Source organism: Entelurus aequoreus, linkage group LG10 (genome assembly GCF_033978785.1).
Source record: "Entelurus aequoreus isolate RoL-2023_Sb linkage group LG10, RoL_Eaeq_v1.1, whole genome shotgun sequence".
Classification (NCBI taxonomy): Eukaryota; Metazoa; Chordata; class Actinopteri; order Syngnathiformes; family Syngnathidae; genus Entelurus; species Entelurus aequoreus.
The window spans coordinates 4,613,696-4,635,912 of NC_084740.1; the positions used below are offsets into that span (position 1 = coordinate 4,613,696).

Genomic DNA, 22,217 nt, shown 5'->3' on the forward strand with positions numbered 1-22,217 from the left:
GATACGTGTAGACTGCAATATGATGGCAGTCACACAAAAGAGATACGTGTAGACTGCAATACGATGGCAGTCACACATAAGAGATACGTGTAAACTTTGTGTACATGAAACATATGTTTATTATTGTAATTTAGTCCTTAAATAAAATAGTGAACATACTAGACAACTTGTCTTTTAGTAGTAAGTAAACAAACAAAGACTCCTAATTAGTCTGCAGTAACATATTGTGTCATTTATACACCTATTATTTTGTACACATTACGAGGGACAAACTGTAAAACATTATTATTAATCTACTTGTTCATTTACTGTTAATATCCGCTTATTTTCTTATATTAAGTAGATTAATAATCCATTTGATACAGTTTGTCCCTCATAATGTAGCCAAAATAATAGAATATAAATGACACAATATGTTACTGCAGACTAATTAGGAGTCTTTGTTTGTTTACTTACTGCCACTCGTTTTCCACTTCTTAATCAGCGTTTGACCACTGCTGATTGGCATTCTCAATTCCTTGGATATCTTTTTATACCCCTTTCCTGTTTTATGCAGTTCAATGGCCTTTTCTCGCAGATCCTTTGACAATTCTTTTGCCTTCCCCATGACTCAGAATGCAGAAACATGTGTGCAGCACTGGATGAAAGATGCAATGGTCTGTCAGAAGCCCAGAAACTCACTCCATCCATCCATCTTCAACCGCTTATCCGGAATCGGGTCGCGGGGACAGCAGCTCCAGCAAAGACCCCCAGACTTCCCTCTCCAGAGCAACATTTGCGACTTCCTCCTGGGGAATCCCGAAGCGTTCCCAGGCCAGAGAGGAGATGTAATCCCCCCATCTGGTCCTTGGCCTGCCGGGGGGCCTCCTCCCAGTGGGACGTGCAACAAGGACCTCCCTAGGGAGACGCTCGTGAGGCATCCGCACGAGATGCCCGAACCACCTAAGCTGGCTCCTTTCCAAGCGAAGGAGCAGCGGCTCTACTCCGAGTCTCTCTCGGGTGACTGCACTTCTCACCCTATCTCTAAGGGAGATGCCAGCCACCCTTCTGAGGAAACTCATTTCGGCCGCTTGTATCCGCGATCTTATTCTTTCGGTCATTACCCACACTTCATGACCATAGGTGAGAGTAGGAATGTAGATAGCTCGGTAGACCGAGAGCTTTGCCTTCTGACTCAGCTCCCGTTTCGTCACAACAGTGCGGCAGAGAGACTGCAATACTGCCCCAGCTGCTCCGATTCTCCGGCTGATTTCCTTCTCCATCTTTCCCTCACTCGTGAACAAGACCCCGAGATACTTAAACTCCTCCACCTGGGACAGAGTCCTGTCCCCTACCCGGACTGTACAAACCATCGGTTTCCTGCTGAGAACCATGGCCTCAGATTTGGAGATGCTGATCCTCATTCCAGCCGCTGAACACTCGGCTGCGAACCGATCCAGTGAGAGCTGAAGGTCACGAACCGAAGGTGCCATCAGGACCACATCATCTGCAAACAGCAGTGACGCAACCTTTAGCCCCCCGAGACGTATACCCTCTCCGCCATGGCCACGACTCCGCCTAGAAATCCTGTCCATGAAAATCACAAACAGGATAGGTGACAGAGCGCAGCCCTGGCGGAGACCAACCCCCACTGGAAACGGATCCGACTTACATCCAAGCACCCGGACACAACTCTCGCTTTGGTTGTACAGAGATTGGATGGCCCTCAGCAGGGTTCCCCTCACTCCGTACTCCCTCAGCACCTCCCACAAGATCTCCCGAGGGACGCGGTCATACGCCTTCTCCAAATCCACAAAACACATGTAGACTGGATAGGCATACTCCCAGGCCCTCTCCAGGATTCCCGCAAGCGTAAAGAGTTGGTCAGTTGTTCCACGACCAGGACGGAATCCACATTGCTCCTCTTGAATCTGAGGTTCGACTATCGGCCGGACCCTCCTTTCCAGTACCTTGGCGTAAACTTTCCCAGGGAGGCTGAGTAGTGTGATACCCCTGTAATTAGCACACACCCTCTGGTCCCCCTTTTTGAAAAGGGGAACCACCACCCCAGTCTGCCACTCCCTCGGCACTGTCCCAGACTTCCACGCAATGTTGAAAAGGCGTATCAACCAAGACAGCCCATCAACACCCAGAGCCTTCAGCATTTCTGGACGGATCTCGTCAACCCCCGGAGCTTTGCCACTGTGGAGTTGTCTAACTACCTCAGTGACTTCACCCCGAGAGATCGACGTCGATCCCCCATCATCCTCAGGCCCTGCTCCTATCAGGGAGGGTGTGTCTGATGTATTTGGGTTCAGGAGTTCCTCAAAGTGCTCTTTCCAACGCCCTACGACTTCCTCACTTGAAGTCAGCAAAGTCCCATCCTTGCCGTACACAGCTTGGATGGTTCCCTGCTTCCCCCTCCTGAGGTGCCGTATGGTCTTCCAGAACAGCTTTGGTGCCGCCCGATAGTCCTTCTCCATGGATTCCCCGAACTGCTCCCACACCCTCTGCTTAGCCTCGTCCACAGCCACGGCCGCTGCCCTTCGGGCCCGTCGGTACCTTGCAACTGCCTCCGGAGTCCCCTGGGATAACATACCCCGGTAGGACTCCTTCTTCAGTCGGACGGCTTCCCTGACCACCACTGTCCACCAGGGTGTTCGAGGGTTACCGCCCCTTGAGGCACCTAAGACCTTCTGGCCACAGCTCGCAGCTGCAGCTTTAGCAATAGAGGCTTTGAACACTGCCCATTCCTGTTCAATGTCCCCAACCTCCACAGGGATGGCAGAGAAGTCCCGCCGGAGGTGGGAGTTGAAGTCCTTCCGGACAGAGGACTCCTCCAAACGTTCCCAGTTCACCCGCACTACACGCTTGGGTTTGCCAGGTCTGTCCAGAGGTTTCCCCCGCCATCTAACCCAACTCACCACCAGATGGTGATCAGTTGACAGTTCAGCCCCTCTCTTCACCCGAGTGTCCAAAACATACGGCCTCAGATCAGCTGATACGATTACAAAATCGATCATTGATCTTTGGCCTAGGGTGCTCTGGTACCAGGTACACCTATGAGCATCCTTATGCTTGAACATGGTGTTTGTTATCGCAAGTCCGTGACTAGCACAGAAGTCCAATAACAATCCACCACTCAGGTTCAGATCAGGGAGACCGTTCCTCCCAAACACGCCAGTCCAAGTATCACTGTCATTGCCCACGTGCGCGTTGAAATCCCCCAGCAAGACTATGGAATCCCCTGCCGGTGCCCCATACAGGACCCCATGCAAGGTATCCAAGAAGGCTGAATACTCTGAACTCCTGTTTGGTGCGTATGCACAAACAACAGTCAGAGTTTTCCCCCCTCCAACCCTAAGGCGAAGGGAGGCGACCCTCTTGTCCACTGGGGTGAACTCCAACGTACAGGCACTCAGCCGGGGACTCGTGAGTATCCCCACACCCGCCTGTGCCCTCACGCCCTGAGCAACTCCAGAAGTGAACAAGGTCCATCCCTTGTCCAGGAGTGTGGTTTCAGAGCCCTTGCTATGCGTAGAGGTAAGCCCCACCAGATCCAACCGGTAGCGCTCCACCTCTCGCACCAGCTCAGGCTCCTTCCCCACCAGCGTAGAGACGTTCCACGTCCCGAAAGTCAGCCTCTGCTGCCCCGAATTGGTCCGTCTGGAGCCTCCACTTTCACTGCCATCCACTTGGCAGCGCACCCGACCCCACTGGTTCCGACCGCGGGTGGTGGGCCCACGTGGCAGAGAAGATGGTGTGTCCACGTAGCTTCTTCGGGCTGTGCCCGGCCGGGCTCCGTGGCAAGCCCGGCCACCAGGCGCTCGCTGACGAGCCCTACCTCCGGGCCTAGCTCCGGAGGAGGGCCCCGGGCTTCCTCCGGGCCGGGTAACGCATCCTCTTATAGTATAGTTCATGGGGGGTATCGTAACCCTGATGGGGGGGGCATTCGGGTACTACACCTTGCCCAAGGGTGACCCGGAACTATGTAAGGCAGGGGCGTTCAACTCCCTGAGGCTTAATACAAGCCACAAACTCACTGACCTTTTTATACACACACATTCATTACAAACAAACATGTCACAGGTGAGGATTGCAGCCTTAATTAGCCATTCAAACATGTTTGTGTCAACTTTTGTGCATGTTATCAGATCAAAGTCACTGGGGTATGTCAACTTTTGATCAGGGTCATTTGGGTACTTTCTTTTGTCATTTTGATTTAAAAAGAGTAAACACAGTTGTTTGCCAATAAAGAGCTTCACACAACCATTAAAGGCCTACTGAAAGCCACTACTAGCGACCACGCAGTCTGATAGTTTATATATCAATGATGAAATCTTAACATTGCAACACATGCCAATACGGCCGGGTTAACTTATAAAGTGACATTTTAAATTTCCCGGCACACTTCCGGTTGAAAACGTCTATGTACGATGACGTATGCGCGTGACGTCGATGGTTGAAACGGAAGTATTCGGACACATTGTATCCAATACAAACAGCTATATTTTCATCGCAAAATTCCACAGTATTCTGGACATCTGTGTTGGTGAATCTTTTGCAATTTGTTTAATGAACAATGGAGACTGCAAAGAAGAAAGCTGTAGGTGGGATCGGTGTATTAGCGGCTGGCTGCAGCAACACAACCAGGAGGACTTTGACTTGGATAGCAGACGCGCTATCCGACGCTAGCCGCCGACCGCATCGATGATCGGGCGAAGTCCTTCGTCGCGCCGTCGATCGCTGGAACGCAGGTGAGCACGGGTGTTGATGAGCAGATGAGGGCCGGCGTAGGTGGAGCGCTAGTGTTTTTACCATAGCTCTGACGAGGTCCCGTAGCTAAGTTAGCTTCAATGGCGTCGTTAGCAACAGCATTGCTAGGCTTCGACAGGCGGCACAGCATTAACCGTGTGGTTACATGTCCAGGGTTTGGTTCGGTGTCTCCTGATAGTAGTATTGTTGATCTTCTGTCTATCTTTCCAGTAAGGGGCTTATTTATTTTGTTTCTATCTGCATTTAAGCACGATGCTATCACGTTAGCTCCTTAGCTAAAGTGCTTCACCGATGTATTGTCGTGGAGATAAAAGTCACTGTGAATGTCCATTTCGCATTCTCGACTCTCATTTTCAAGAGGATATAGTATCCCAGGTGGTTTAAAATACAAATCCGTGATCCACAATAGAAAAAGGAGAGAGTGTGGAATCTAATGAGCCAGCTTGTACCTAAGTTACGGTCAGAGCGAAAAAAGATACGTCCTGCACTGCACTCTAGTCCTTCACTCTCACGTTCCTCATCCACGAATCTTTCATCCTGGCTCAAATTAATGGGGTAATCGTCGCTTTCTCGGTCCGAATCGCTCTCGCTCGCTGGTGTAAACAATGGGGAAATGTGAGGAGCCTTTCAACCTGTGACGTCACGCTACTTCCGGTACAGGCAAGGCTTTTTTTTTTTATCAGCGACCAAAAGTTGCGAACTTTATCGTCGAAGTTCTCTACTAAATCCTTTCAGCAAAAATATGGCAATATCGCGAAATGATCAAGTATGACACATAGAATGGACCTGCTATCCCCGTTTAAATAAATAAAAACTCATTTCAGTAGGCCTTTTTAAGCATGAGTGGAAGGAAGGTTTTTGTGTCATCATTCATATTCTCTAAAGCAGGGGTCACCAACCTTTTTGAAACCAAGGGCTACTTCTTGGGTAGTGATTAATGCGAAGGGCTACCAGTTTGATACACACTTAAATAAATTGCCAGAAATAGCCAATTTGCTCAATTTACCTTTAACTCTATGTTATTATTAATAATTAATGATATTCACACTTAATTGAACGGTTTAAAAGAGGAGAAAACACGAAAAAAATGACAATTAAATTTTGAAACATAGTTTATCTTCAATTTCGACTCTTTAAAATTCAAAATTCAACTGAAAAAAAGAAGAGAAAAACTAGCTAATTCGACTCTTTTTGAAAAAATTTAAAAAACAATTTATGGAACATCATTAGTAATTTTTCCTGATTAAGATTAATTTTAGTATTTTGATGACATGTTTTAAATAGGTTAAAATCCAATCTACACTTTGTTAGAATATATAACAAATTGGACCAAGCTATATTTCTAACAAAGACAAATCATTATTTCTTCTAGATTTTTCAGAACAAAATTTTTAAAAGAAATTCAAAATACTTTGAAATAAGATTCAAATTTGATTCTACAGATTTTCTAGATTTGTCAGAATAATTTTATTTTATTTTAATCATAATAAGTTTGAAGAAATATTTCACAAATATTCTTCGTTGAAAAAACAGAAGCTAAAATAAAATGAAGAATTAAATTAAAATGTATTTATTATTCTTTAGAATAAAAAAAAATAATTTACTTGAACATTGATTTAAATTGTCAGGAAAAAAGAGGAAGGAATTTAAAAGGTAAAAAGGTATATGTGTTTAAAAATCCTAAAATCATTTTTAAGGTTGTATTTTTTCTCTAAAATTGTCTTTCTGAAAGTTATAAGAAGCAAAGTAAAAAAAATTAATTTATTTATTTAAACAAGTGAAGACCAAGTCTTTAAAATATTTTCTTGGATTTTCAAATTCTATTTGAGTTTTGTCTCTCTTAGAATTAAAAATGTCAGGCAAAGCGAGACCAGCTTGCTAGTAAATAAATAACATTTAAAAAATAGAGGCAGCTCACTGGTAAGTGCTGCTATTTGAGCTATTTTTAGAACAGGCCAGCGGGCTACTCATCTGGTCCTTACGGGCTACCTGGTGCCCGCGGGCACCGTGTTGGTGACCCCTGCTCTAAAGAATGGCCAGGAAATCATAAATTCTCCCAGGGAATGTAAACGTATGAGCACGACTGTATGTACAGTATATGATATATACTGATAAACATCACCATGTTTCATTCCCCACCTGGCTGTCCTCTCCATCCATAAGCAGAGACCTATTTAACTTTTATATGAGGTCTTGCAGCACGCATGCATGCCTTTTATGCACATAATTGTCTTCGGTCTTCTCAACCAGTCCTCTTTTCTTTTCTCTCTCTATAATCCCGAAATACCAACAGTCACATGCCGGCTCCCTTTCATCCACCCTTGCTTGCTATCTTGACTTTACAACCTCACAGTAGCACAAGCCTCCGGTGTAAAACAAAGCTGCATGTTCAAAAAAGACCTTAATTAATATTCAACCCCCGTCTCCTGACTATAAAATGTCCATTGTGAAGTTGCGAGGAAGGTGAACTATGCCGCATGGCTGCTTCAATGGCTCCCTAAAGCTCCATCCATTTTTACCATTGGAGAAATTGATAATAAAGTTCAAACTAAAATTGGCCATTCGGACTGAATGTAAAGCAAAGGTGAACTAAGGACAGACTCAAGGCCCCCAGGGGGGCCAGATTTGGCCCGCAAACACCTGGAAATTATACGTATCAATAAAGTACTTCATGTTTTCTAACTAAATTGAATTGATTTTTTTTCATTTTGACAGAAAAAAATATACACTACCGTTCAAAAGTTTGGGGTCACATTGAAATGTCCTTATTTTGGAAGGAAAAGCACTGTACTTTTCAATGAAGATAACTTTAAACTAGTCTTAACTTTAAAGAAATACACTCTATACATTGCTAATGTGGTAAATGACTATTCTAGCTGCAAATGTCTGCTTTTTGGTGCAATATCTACATAGGTGTATAGAGGCCCATTTCCAGCAACTATCACTCCAGTGTTCTAATGGTACAATGTGTTTGCTCATTGGCTCAGAAGGCTAATTGATGATTAGAAAACCCTTGTGCAATCATGTTCACACATCTGAAAACACTTTAGCTCGTTACAGAAGCTACAAAACTGACCTTCCTTTGAGCAGATTGAGTGTAGTAACGGTAACTGAGTTACTGAATATAAAAAATAACGCGTTAGATTACTATTTACTATTTAAAGTAACGGCGTTACAGTAACGCGTTGCCAATCAACCTATCCCCAGGTGCATGTCTTTGGAGGTGGGAGGGGCCTATCCCCAGGTGCATGTCTTTGGAGGTGGGAGGGGCCTATCCCCAGGTGCATGTCTTTGGAGGTGGGAGGAAGCCGGAGTACACGGAGGGAACCCACGCAGTCACGGGGAGAACATGCTAACTCCACACAGAAAAATCCCGAGCCCGGGATTGAACTCAGGACTACTCGGGATCTTCGTATTGTGAGGCACATGGACTAACCCCTATGCCACCGTGCTGCCCTGTTTTTGTCTAAATAATAATGAATTAAAATACTTAACTTTAAAACAAACTACCCATCAAATGAATAAAAATGACAATGAATGTTACGTTGTTCTTTACAGCATTTTACTGTAAATTGAAAAAAAACCTACTACTGTTTTTTGCGTTAAAATTCTGTTAACTATCACCATCTTGAACTCAAACTTGTAATAAATAATTCACCCCTATACAACATCCTAGCCTAATACCCTACTGTGCAATATTACCCTTCGAGTGCAATACGTCCGACACTGATTGTTATTACTTTATTACTCTTGTTTTGTTCTGTATATTGTACAGTATATTGTATATTGTACAGGATTGCTTATTGTTTTTATTGGATAGTAGTCTGTTTATTTCAATTCTTACTTTTTATCTTTATTACTACTTGTGTGATTTATTTTGATTTCATATTTGTTTCCACTACCGCACCTTAAATTGGAGTCCTTAATCTCGTTATATGCAAATATAATGACAATAAAGTCCATTATATTCTATTCTATTCTCAGAGTTTCCCATAAACTGCCAAGATACCTGTGGCGGCGGGGGCGTGGCTATGGGCGTGGCTATGGGCGTGGTCACCATGCCATCATCGAGTAATTTGCATAATTTACAATTATTTGATTTTCTCTAAAAAGGCTAAAAAAATGTATACTTACTAATTAATAATAACAGTTTTATTTTAAACCTCCATCCATCCATTTTACAATGTAACTACAACACGTTATGTACATATTTATATACAGATTTGAACAATAAGTTATTCACTGAAATATATTTATTAATTGTGGTTCTGACAAAAAATATATCTCATAAAATATAAAAGCTAAAATGTCTCTCAAAGCTCTGCCCCTTTAATTAGTGCATACTAAATAATTTAACTTTAGCCTACTACTACAACCATATTATTTACCAGCAACATAAAGTGAAACAGAGGCAGAGGTGTCCTGCCACAGTCAGTAACACATAAACAGAAAACAGTAGTGGTGGTAAAAACCAATGTCAGTTTAACACAAAAATTCTGGCAGCTTTTTCCGTAAAACCCCCCCAAAAAACAGTGGTACTGTTTTTCCATTTACCGTAAAATGCTGTAAAAAAAAACCCCAAGAACACTATATTTTACGTTAAAAATGTTGTAAATGTAAAGTTTTTACTGTAAAATGGCCCTAGAGGGCCACCAAAACATATCTGTTTTACAGCTGTGGTACTCGGCAGTACTCAGGTGTAATACACTTTTCCACCACCAGCGGCAGTAATGGTGCTTTCTCCTAAACAGAAGAAGTCTAGAACTAAAGCCATAGAGAAGTTTCTTAAGCGCAAAAATGATGACTAAAGTGGTGAAACTGTATTATCATTTGCCCATCGATCACAATCATTATGAAACACATGACGGATAGATTTTTTTTAAATATATATATTCTCATTTGAAAATAAACTTAAATAAAAATCAGCGGAGTCAATGGGAGCTCCTCTAATCCGCCCATAGAATCTAATAAATAAACGTTCAAAACCCGCCAATTTACATTTTGTGGTTTGAATACTAACCAATTGAAAAAAACTACTACTGTTTTTTGCGTTAAAATTATGTTGACTGAGCTGCCAGTTTTTGACTGTAAAATCTAGGGTTGTGGTTTTTAACGGTGTATTACTGTAAGTGGAAAGACGGTACATTTGTTTTTACGTTAGAAAAAACTGGCAGCTAAGTTGGAAGAATAAAAAAAGAACTTGTACTGTTTTTCCGTTAACAATATAATGTTGTAAAAACCAACGTCAATTTAATAGTAAAATTCTGGCAATAAGCTGCCAGCTTTTTCCCGTAAAAAAAACCCAAAAAACAGTGGTACTGTTTTTCCATTTACCGTAAAATGCTGTAAAAAAAACAACAACAGTATATTTTACAGTAAAAATGTTGTAAATGTTAAGTTTTTACTGTAAAATGGCCCTAGAGGGCCACCAAAACATATCTGTGGTCTGTGTGGGTCAAAGCGGTACTCAGGTGTAATACACTTTTCCACCACCAGCGGCAGTAATGTATAGAAAGAGTATGAACAAACTGGCAGCTAAATTGGCAGAATAAAAAAAGAACTTGTACTGTTTTTCCATGAACAATATAATGTTGTAAAAACCAATGTCAATTTAACACAATTCTGGTAATAAACTGCCAGCTTTTTCCGTAAAAAACAACAAAAAAAACAGTGGTACTGTTTTTCCATTTACCGTAAAATGCTGTAAAAAAAACAAAACACTATATTTTACAGTAAAAATGTTGTAAATGTAAAGTTTTTACTGTAAAATGGCCCTAGAGGGCCACCAAAACATATCTGTGGTCTGTGTGGGTCAAAGCAGTACTCAGGTGTAATACACTTTTCCACCACCAGCGGCAGTAATGTATAGAAAGAGTAAGAAAAAACTGGCAGCTAAGTTGGCAGAATGAAAAAAAGAACTTGTACTGTTTTTCCATTTACTGTAAAATGCTGTAACAAAATAAAAAAAACACTATATTTTACAGTAAAATTTTGTAAATGTAAAGTTTTTACTGTAAAATGGACAGTCTACTTAGAACAATTGATATAATTAATCATGAAATCCAGAGGCAAATGCATCCATTATTCACTGCCATGTGGCCCTCAATGAAAACCAGTTTGACATCCCTGGATGAACATTCCTAATTAAGAGCTCCACCAAATTATACGCCTTCAACGACACACCTGTCCAACTGCATTTTTGAGCTCGGTGATTACCCTCCAAAGCATTACTCAATGATGAACGTGTGCACGTACCAAAGCGCTGTTTATCCACGTTGACAAACGTCAAGTAGAATAAGTGGAAGTTTGGTTTTTTTTCTTTGAATTAGTAGAAGAGGTGAACCAAAGTGGGTCAAATTATCGTTTTTTTGTGGCGGCGGAAGAATAAAGAATAATTAAAGCTGCAAGCAGCATTGGACGGGTCCGCTTTTTGGCAGGTGCTAGTCCTAGGTGTCCCAATACTTTTGTCCAGTGGTAGTCCTGAGTGAGACCTACATAGAGGTTTTTGTTTCGTGTACTGGGAGTTAGAGGAAGTTGTGTCTGAGTTCACATTGTCATTATAGGGTATTGTGTGTAGAATTTTGAGGACAAAGAAGGAATAATTGCATTTTCGTTGTCATTTTTGGCCCCGGAGCAGCATCAGTGCTGCGGGTCTTTGAAGGCTCGTAAAATCAAAACGGTAGCACGTAGCAAAAATCCGTACAGACAGTTTAATCAGAAGGGTTCAAGCCCAAAGTACCGTTCACCTCCCCAAAGTTCATACAGCACATATATTTCCCCAAAGTTACGTACGTGACATGCACATAGCGGCACGCACGTACGGGCAAGCCATCAAATGTTTGGAATCCGCAGCTGCGTACTCACGGTACCGTGTATGCAACTCAAAGTCCTCCTGGTAAGAGTCTCTGTTGTCCCAGTTCTCCACAGGCCAATGGTAAAGCTTGACTGTCATCTTTCGGGAATGTAAACAATGAAACACCGGCTACGTGTTTGTGTTGCTGCAGCCGGCCGCTAATACACCGCTTCCCACCTACAGCTTTCTTCTTTGCTGTCTCCATTGTTCATTGAGCAAATTGCAAAAGATTCACCAACACAGATGTCCAGAATACTGTGGACTTTTGCGATGAAAACAGACGACTTAATAGCTGGCCACAATGCTGTCCCAAAATGTCCGCTACAATCCGTGACGTCACGCGCTGACGTCATCATACCGAGACGTTTTCAGCAGGATATTTCGTGGGAAATTTAAAATTGCACTTTACTTTGCCATATATATATATATATATATATATATATATATATATATATATATATATATATATATATATATATATATATATATATATATATATATATATATATATATATATATATATATATATATATATATATATATATGTGTATATGTATATATGTAAATGTACAGTATATATGTATATGTATGTATATATATGTGTATGTATGTGTATATGTATATATGTATGTATATATGTAAATATGTATATACACATACATACATATAATATATATATATACACATACATACATATATATATATATATATATATATATATATATATATATATATATATATATATATATATATATATATATATATATATATATATATATATATATATATATATATTAAAAACAGCAGAGCCCTCTAGTCATATATTGGGTATTTGGCTAGTGTTTTTGCAGTTGGTACTCAAAAACTGAAGTATGTTCTTTTTTTATGTCAATTTCTGTGAGGAAGGTCAAACCGGTTCCTGGCTGTAGAAAAGGGGCCTCAAACTCAATTTAACTGCGGGCCACTGTTGAATAGAGTCTGTGTGAGGGTGGGCTGTATTCACTTCAGATATATGTTTTAACCATGTGACTAAATGTGTTAACTCCTTGTACCAGCGGCTATACCAGGGGTCACCAACGCGGTGCCCGCGGGCACCAGGTAGCCCGTAAGGACCAGATGAGTAGCCCGCTGGCCTGTTCTAAAAATAGCTCAAATAGCAGCACTTACCAGTGAGCTGCCTCTATTTTTTCAATTTTATTTATTTACTAGCAAGCTGGTCTCGCTTTGCCCGACATTTTTAATTCCAAGAGAGACAAAACTCAAATAGAATTAGAAAAACCAAGAAAATATTTTAAAGACTTGGTCTTCACTTGTTTAAATAAATTCATGAATTTTTTTACTTTGCTTCTTATAACTTTCAGAAAGACAATTTTAGAGACAAAATACAACCTTAAAAGTGATTTTAGGATTTTTAAACACATATACCTTTTTAACCTTTTAAATTCCTTCCTCTTCTTTCCTGACAATTTAAATCAATGTTCAAGAAAATTTATTTTTTTTATTGTAAAGAATAATAAATAAATTTTAAATTTAATTCTTCATTTTAGCTTCCGTTTTTTTGACGAAGAATTTTTGTGAAATATTTCTTCAAACTTATTATGATTAAAATTCAAAAAAATGATTCTGGCAAATCTAGAAAATCTGTAGAATCAAATTTAAATCTTATTTCAAAGTCTTTTGAATTTCTTTTAAAATTTTTGTTCTGGAAAATATAGAAGAAATAATGATTGGTCTTTGTTAGAAATATAGCTTGGTCCAATTTGTTATATATTCTAACAAAGTGCAGTTTGGATTTTAACATATTTAAAACATGTCATCAAAATTCTAAAATTAATCTTAATCAGGAGAAATTACTAATGATGTTCCATAAATTCTTTTTTTAATTTTTTCAAAAAGATTCGAATTAGCTAGTTTTTCTCTTCTTTTTTCCGGTTGAATTTTGAATTTTAAAGAGTCGAAATTGAAAATAAACTATGTTTCAAAATTTAATTGTCATTTTTTGGGGGTTTTCTCCTCTTTTAAACCGTTCAATTAAGTGTAAATATCATTAATTATTAATAATAACATAGAGTTAAAGGTAAATTGAGCAAATTGGCTATTTCTGGCAATTTATTTAAGTGTGTATCAAACTGGTAGCCCTTCGCATTAATCACTACCCAAGAAGTAGCTCTTGCTTTCAAAAAGGTTGGTGACCCCTGAGCTATAGTGACCCTAAGCTATGGTACGCATGAAGTCATTTTAGATGCAACACTGAAAGTAAACATTGTACATGTTGTCAGTGTTGAGTGCCCCAGGAAGTGATACCTCCGCTTGCTTACAGGGAGTTGCTCTTTGTGTTGCGCAATGTGTGTGTGCTGTGATGTCATTATCGTGTTTGCATTGTTATTGTGGTTAGTGTTCATTCCAGTGGGATCAGGGACTGTAACAGTATATTTTACTCTTACCCGCAATTGGAATGGAATTGAACTTTATTGTCATTGCACCTAATAAAATACAACATTTGGTTCCAGTACAACCTATTGAGGAGCAAAGATACAATAAACAAGGGTAGACAGAACAGGAAGACCGATGGCTCGCTACGGAGGTTAGTTTGTGTCTTTATGACCAAAGCTTTTTGACACTAGATTTATGTAACAGAAGTGAAGCATTTAAATTTTGTGAACTGATTTTTTTCCACATCAAATTCTGCCGACAATTTAATTGAATAACAATTTGTGAGCAAAATATGTGATTGTGGAGGGAGATGTGGCCAGCGCTGCCTGCAGGAGCAAAGGTCACCGCCTCTGTCCATGGTGCTGAGCACAGAGCACCATCAGACGGGGGCGTGGCAGTGCTGACGGCGAGACACGGCTGGCAGGTGATTAGATTTCACAGGTGGTACGTGTTCCATCTAATCATCTGTTGTCTTTAACAGTAAGCGGCCGGGAGCAGGAGAAGAGAGAGGATACGGACGTGACTGAAAAGTCACGTTCTGCGGGAGAAAGATTTTGATAAAAACCTGTGTACATTAAAAACTTTGTTAAAAACCGAACGCTTGGCTCATGTGCCGTGTCTACAGTGGAACTGCTAGGAAGCCACTTCCACAGAGTGTTTATTAAATCGGTCCGTTAAAATAGTGTTTTAAAGGCCTACTGAAAGCCACTACTAGCGACCACGCAGTCTGATAGTTTATATATCAATGATGAAATGTTAACATTGCAACACATGCCAATACGGCCGGGTTAACTTATAAAGTGACATTTTAAATTTCCCGGCTGAAAACGTTTCGATATGATGACGTATGCGCGTGACGTCAATGGTTGAACCGGAAGTATTCGGACCCCATTGGATCCAATACAAAAAAGCTCTGTTTTCATCTCAAAATTCCACAGTATTCTGGACATCTGTGTTGGTGAATCTTTTGCAATTTGTTTAATGAACAATGGAGACTGCAAAGAAGAAAGTTGTAGGTGGGATCGGTGTATTAGCGGCGGACTACAGCAACACAACCAGGAGGACTTTGAGATGGATAGCAGACGCGCTAGCCGCCAACCTCACCTTGACTTCCTCCGTCTCCGGGCCGCCGACCGCATCTATGATCGGGTGAAGTCCTCCGTCGCTCCGTCTATCGCTGGAACGCAGGTGAGCACGGGTGTTGATGAGCAGATGAGGGCTGGCTGGCGTAGGTGGATAGCTAATGTTTTTAGCATAGCTCTGTCGAGGTCCCGTAGCTGAGTTAGCTTCAATGGCGTCGTTAGCTACAGCATTGTTAAGCTTCGCCAGGCTGGAAAGCATTAACCGTGTAGTTACATGTCCATGGTTTAATAGTATTGTTGATCTTCTGTCTATCCTTCCAGTCAGGGGTTTATTTATTTTGTTTCTATCTGCATTTAAGCCCGATGCTATCACGTTAGCTCCGTAGCTAAAGAGCTTCGCCGATGTATTGTCGTGGAGATAAAAGTCACTGTGAATGTCCATTTCGCATTCTCGACTCTCATTTTCAAGAGGATATAGTATCCGAGGTGGTTTAAAATACAAATCCGTGATCCACAATAGAAAAAGGAGAAAGTGTGGAATCCAATGAGCCAGCTTGTACCTAAGTTACGGTCAGAGCGAAAAAAGATGCGTCCTGCACTGCACTCTAGTCCTTCACTCTCACGTTCCTCATCCACGAATCTTTCATCCTGGCTCAAATTAATGGGGTAATCGTCGCTTTCTCGGTCCGAATCGCTCTCGCTGCTGGTGTAAACAATGGGGAAATGTGAGGAGCCTTTCAACCTGTGACGTCACGCTACTTCCGGTACAGGCAAACGTTATCGTCGATGTTCTCTACTAAATCCTTTCAGCAAAAATATGGCAATATCGCGAAATTATGAAGTATGACACATAGAATGGATCTGCTATCCCCGTTTCAATAAAAAATAATAATTTCAGTAGGCCTTTAAAATTCACTGCGTAAATATTCAGTGTCTAAAAATTATATGTCTGAAGTCTGTATAATAAAAAAAAATCAGAGCAGAAACAGTCGTTGCTTCAAAACTCAAGACTCACTTCTGGTAAATTAAGACCGAGGCAACAGAGCCTGCTTCAGAACCAGCCAATGACGGACAAGCTTCACAGTGTCTTGGCCGAATGAGCAGGTCCCGGACAACTCGGACTCCTTGGACGTACTCTCGCTCATCAATGCGGACTGGAATGTTAGTGGGCAGCCGAGGGTGGAGTCGGCTCTCTTGGTTGCTTTGTTGGGTCTGCTCCCCCCACCCCAGCAGTCGATAGTGTGGAACACCGCAGAGACCACCACAGTGTATATGTTTTTTTTGTTGTTGTTTTACTTTTGTAGCTGTATGTAGAAGAGGCTGGTTGCATCAGCTCTTTGTGTTCTTTGATGTTTCCCTCTTACACACATGATTATGTGTGCAATGGGTATGAGGTTTTTCTTCCCTTGGCCTCAGTCTGGACCCCCTCTCCAGGGCCCAGGCTGAGATTGAATATGTTCTTTTCCCATCCCCCCCTGTTTCTCACCTTTTTTGTAAGGGCCGCCGGAAGTTGCCAAACCCGTCAGCGATCCTGTTCTGTCTCCCTGTAATGTTTGTCTGCTCTTGAATGGGATTGTGTTGAAACTTTTAACTTCCCCTCAGGGATTATTAAAATATTTCCGATTCTGATTCTGAGGTGTCAAGTTTTCAGTCACGTGACAAAGGTCAATCAGTTTTGAAGCAACAAATATTTCTGCATTGATTTTTTTTTTTTTACACGGAATTATAAAACCATGCATTTTAAACACAGAAATTTTGCTCTCCCATTTTTATTCAATGAAATTGTCATCATAATTTCATGTAAAAAAAAATAAATAAATAATCAGTTCACTAAAAATGCACTTACATGAATAAATTCAGTGTCGAAAAAAAGCTCTTGGAATAAATACACCAAAAAAAAATTTTTCAAAAAAAATAGGAAAAAGAGGAGACAAAAACTAATCCGAAACTAAGCTCCCATGAGGCAGGGTGCTCAGTTTGAGACGAGAAAAATATACCCTAAACCGGGGGTGGCCATTACGTCGATGGTAAGCTCGCGGTCGATGGCGGAGGGTGTGTCAGTCCATTGAGCCTAAATACACCTACAAATGAGCGATCATCCATCTTCACTCACTTTCGTCACTTGATTGACATTCACGTGAGATGACGCTGGCTGCTGCCAGATCATTATTAAGAAAAAACGACCGACAGGAAGGCGAGAAACACTTTTTAATTTCAACAGACTACCGCGCCCTACCTGTCGTCAAGAACTCTAAAGTTCCTGTCTTCACAATAAAAAACCCTGCTTCATCCTGCCTGCGCTAACAAAACAAGAGTCTCAGAAATCAACTTATTTCTTGTAAAGTGTATAAAAAGGAGTATGGAAGCTCGACAAACAAGATGGCAAAAACCAAACACTTTCAGAGAGGAGGACTTTTTTTCTCCTCCATTTGAAAATGTGGAGGTTATCATCACTACTGTCTGATTCCTATCAATGCAAGTCATCACAATCACACCAACTTATATTCTTGTCTTCGTGAAAGAAAGGAATCTATATGTGTTAAACATGCTTGTATTACCATTAAACACCTTTAACTTGTTAACATCTCTTTTATTAAATAAACCAATATAAATTATATATATATGAATGAGGTAGATCAGAGCTAAGTATAAAAATGAGCCGACATTTTTGAATGAAAGAAACTGCTGTCATAAATGTGTCCACTAGATGTCACAATAGCAATTATTTGTATCTTTGTAGATTAAAAAAAAGTACCAATGATTGTCACACACACACACTAGGTATGGCGAGATTATTCTCTGCATTTGACCCATCACCCTTGATCGCCCCCTGGGAGGTGAGGGGAGCAGTGAGCAACAGCGGTGGCCGCGCCAGGGAATCATTTTTGGTGATTCAACCCCCAATTCCAACCCTTGATGCTGAGTGCCAAGCAGGGAGGTAATGGCTCCCATTTTTATAGTCTTTGGTATGACTCGGCCGGGGGTTTGAACTCACAACCTACCCATCTCAGGGCGGACGCTCTAACCACTAGGCCACTGTTTTTCAACCTTTTTTGAGCCAAGGCACATTTTTTTCATAAAAAATACGGAGGCACACCACCAGCAGAAAAAGGTTACAAAATGAAACTCCACCAGGTCGTCGTGCCTTATTTTGAGTTTGTTGTTGTTTCCTGTGTGTAGTGCTTTAGTTCCTGTCTTGCGCTGTTATTTTGGTGACATTTCCTGTTTTGTTGGTGTTCTCCTGTAGCAGCTTCACGCCTTCCTTTGAGGGCTATTGCCCGCACCTGTTTTGTTTTCGCAATCAAGACTATTGAAGTTGTGCGTACACTATCCTTCTTTGTGGGGACATTGTTGATTGTCATGTCATGTTTGAATGTACTTTGTGGATGCCGTTTTTGCTCCACACGCTGTAAGTTTTTGCTGTCGTCCAGCATTCTGTTTTTGTTGACTTTGTAGCTAGTTCAGTTTTACTTTTTTTTTTTTTACATAGCCATCCCTATGCATCAGTGCATTTTCCTAGCGGGACTTGCCATTTGTTAATTTTTGGTTTAAGCGTTACATACCTTTTTTACCTGCACGCTGTCTCCCGCTGTGCTCTGCATGTCGGGATCACGACAAACCATCCTCGACGTGTTCCGACTTCTACAAAGCAATGAACTACCTGCTGCCACCTACTGATGTGGAGTTTACGGTCCAAAAAATATTTTTGGGACCAATTAGGTGAAGTTGCATAATTTCCCACGGCACACCAGACACTATCTCACGACACACTAGTGTGCCGCGGCACAGTGGTTGAAAATCACTGCACTAGGCCACTGAGTCATACTTGCCAACCCTCACGATTTTCCCGGGAGACTCACGAATTTCAGTACCCCACCCGAAAATCTCCCGGGGCAACCATTCTCACGAATTTCTCCCGATTTCCACCCAGACAACAATATTGGGGGCGTGCCTTAAAGGCACTGCCTTTAGCGCCCTCTACAAGCTGTCGTCACGTCCGTTTTCCTCCATACAAACAGCGTGCCGGCCAAGTCACATAATATATGCGGCTTTTACACACACACAAGTGAATGCAACGCATACTTGGTCAACAGCCATACAGGTCACACTGAGGGTGACCGTATAAACAACTTTAACACTGTTACAAATATGCGCCACACTGTGAACCCACACCAAACAAGAATGACAAACACATCCGCACCGCACCGCAACACAACATAAACACAACAGAGCAAATACCCAGAATCCCTTGCAGCACTAACTCTTCCGGGACGCTACAATATACCACCAAAACCCGCCACCCGCCGGAATTTAGGGATTTCACCATCTACGGTCCGTAATATCATCAAAGGGTTCAGAGAATCTGGAGAAATCACTGCACGTAAGCAGCTAAGCCCGTGACCTTCCATCCCTCAGGCTGTACTGCATCAACAAGCGACATCAGTGTGTAAAGGATATCACCACATGGGCTCAGGAACACTTCAGAAACCCACTGTCAGTAACTACAGTTGGTCGCTACATCTGTAAGTGCAAGTTAAAACTCTCCTATGCAAGGCGAAAACCGTTTATCAACAACACCCAGACACGCCGTCGGCAATTTCCACCAGTCCCGATGTGTGTGAGAAGTTTGGTGAGTTTTGAAGTATTTTAAGGGGGTCAAATTACAGCTCAAAAATCAAAAATTAGTGTTTTTAGTAATTTTTTGTCTTGAAGGGGAAATTGCCAACTTCCTGTTGGTTTTCGCCCGAAGAAGTGAAATTATGAATTATAGGTCTAAGTGAGACCTACATACAGGTTTTTGTTTCATGTCTCTACGACCTTCCTGGTGGGAGAGTTAGAGGCAATTTACTTCCTAGGGGGCACTAGAGAGCAATTGTGATTTTTGGGTTTGGTTTTTTTATTTTGTTGAAATTTTCGCAGGTCCTGATTTGTGTGTCAAATTTGGTGAGTTTTGGAGCATGTTAAGTGGGTCAAATTAGCGTTTTTTTGTGGCGGCGGCAGAATAATAATAAACATTACAATTTCAATAGGGTCCTTTCGTCCCATTGCAAAAGGACTCCCTTTGGGATTCCTTTTGAAATGGTCCTGTGCGGACCCTAAATATATATATAGCTAGAAACGGGGTTTGTATTTATTTTATTTATATATACAGTATATATTTATAATAAAATAAATATATATATAGCTAGAAACGGGGTTTGTATTTATTTTATTTATATATACAGTATATATATATATAATAAAATAAATATATATATAGCTACAAACGGGGTTTGTATTTATTTTATTTATATATACAGTATATATATATAATAAAATAAATATATATATAGCTAGAAACGGGGTTTGTATTTATTCTATTTATATATACAGTATATATATATATAATAAAATAAATATATATATAGCTAGAAACGGGGTTTGTATTTATTTTATTTATATATACAGTATATATATATAATAAAATAAATATGTATATAGCTAGAATTCACTGAAAGTCAAGTATTTATTGTATTTATATATATAAATATATACATATATAAAAGAAATACTTGAATGTCAGTGAATTCTAGCTATAAATATACTCCTTAACCCCGCCCCCCGGCCCCGCATCTTTTCAAAATGCTTCAAAACGCGTACAAAAAGTGGGACCCCAAAAATCATCAATCAATCAATCAATGTTTACTTCTATAGCCCTAAATCACGAGTGTCTCAAAGGGCTGCACAAGCCACGACGAGGTGTACCATTTTTATGACTTGATGGGGTCCCCATTTTTGAAGAACACTGCCTGCTATACGGGGGTTGTTTTTTTGGGCGTCAAAACTCACCTCCCCGCCGTGGCCGTCAAAAATGCCAAAAATGGACGGGTGGCTCCTGTTGACGAGGTCGGCGAGCACCTCGAAGCGGTCCTCCATGTGGTCTCTCCGGCCCTGGATGGAGTAGACGGCGACGTCGGTGCTCTTCGACTCCCACGTCTTGGCGAACTGCGCGTCCAGGACGTCCAGGCCGCCGAAGCGCTCGTTCTGCATCATCTCGGCCACTTTCCCCTTCACCATCTTGACCGCGTCCCGGCTGGACTTGACGATGGTCTTCACCTCGTCCGTGTGGAAGAAGTAGCTCCACAGGGCGAGGCTGATGCAGAGCAGGAAGAGGGTCTCCGGTCTGAGGAGGAAATAGCGCATGATTCGACCTAGGAGGGACAGCAGGGTCATGGTCTCCTCGATCATTGATTATTGTCCGTGCGTGGGGAGTCGTACGTCGGCCGAGGATTTCAGTCCATGGCTGGAGCGCGCAGGACGGCTCCGTCCTGGCGAGACCGTCGAACCAAAGAAATGAATGAGACGTTCAAGTTGGACGCCGAACACTTCAGCCCGCAGCCCCGCGGGAGAGGCACCGCAGACACCCGCTAATCACGCGGTGGGATTCAGGAACTTATTAAGTCCACCACGCCGGACCTCGATGCGTGTGTCAGCCGGGCTCTTCTTCCTCCAGCCCCGCGACTGTCCCCCCCTGGTCCCCGGAATAGCAGCCCGGGAGAGTCCTCGCATTCCCAGCTGCCACACTGGCTGTGGCCGGGGACCAACCCCCCTGCCAGAATACAAGGCGGAGGTGCGTTCAGGTACACGTCGTATCATAGACCGGCGCGGGAGAAGCTGCTGTAGTGGTCACTGTAGATAATGCACAGCATTGGACAAAACGTGCAAAATGTGACGCATGGTTTGTTTTTAAGGACACTATTTTTCCCGGTGGTTCAAATTGTGGGAAAATGCGCATCAATTTCTATTTAGTAGTTTCGTATTAAAACAATCCGATAGTCCTGAATGCGTCAGTCTGACAGCCAGTCAGCAGGTGCTTGTAGAAAACATTGAGTTTAAAATACTAAATTATTCAATTAAAATAGTAAGAAAATGAAAACTTTTTTAAATGTAAACAACATTATATGGTCTGCGTTTTTTTCTATTTTTGACAATGACTTTTACGTGTTGAATGTCTTTATTATTTTCATTTATACACTTCTTTTTTTTCAATTTGACGCTTGTTTGAAGCAGTACAATAAAACATATATTGGATGTTAAACTAATAGTGTATCACG

The 22,217-nt window shown here is 41.5% G+C and overlaps 1 protein-coding gene across 2 annotated transcripts in view; it reads right to left on the reverse strand.

The window, feature by feature from the left end:
- The window catches only part of ppm1lb (protein phosphatase, Mg2+/Mn2+ dependent, 1Lb), a 123,334-nt gene extending 101,649 nt beyond the window's left edge, over positions 1–21,685 (reverse strand). For both annotated transcript variants that reach the window (XR_009827411.1, XM_062059891.1), the window contains exon 1: positions 20,953–21,685. Coding sequence is in view for 1 of the 2 variants with exons in the window: in XM_062059891.1 (XP_061915875.1) it covers positions 20,953–21,351 (399 nt within the window). In the remaining variant the exon portion in view is untranslated. The remainder of the gene's footprint in view (positions 1–20,952) is intronic.
- Positions 21,686–22,217: the final 532 nt, after the last annotated feature.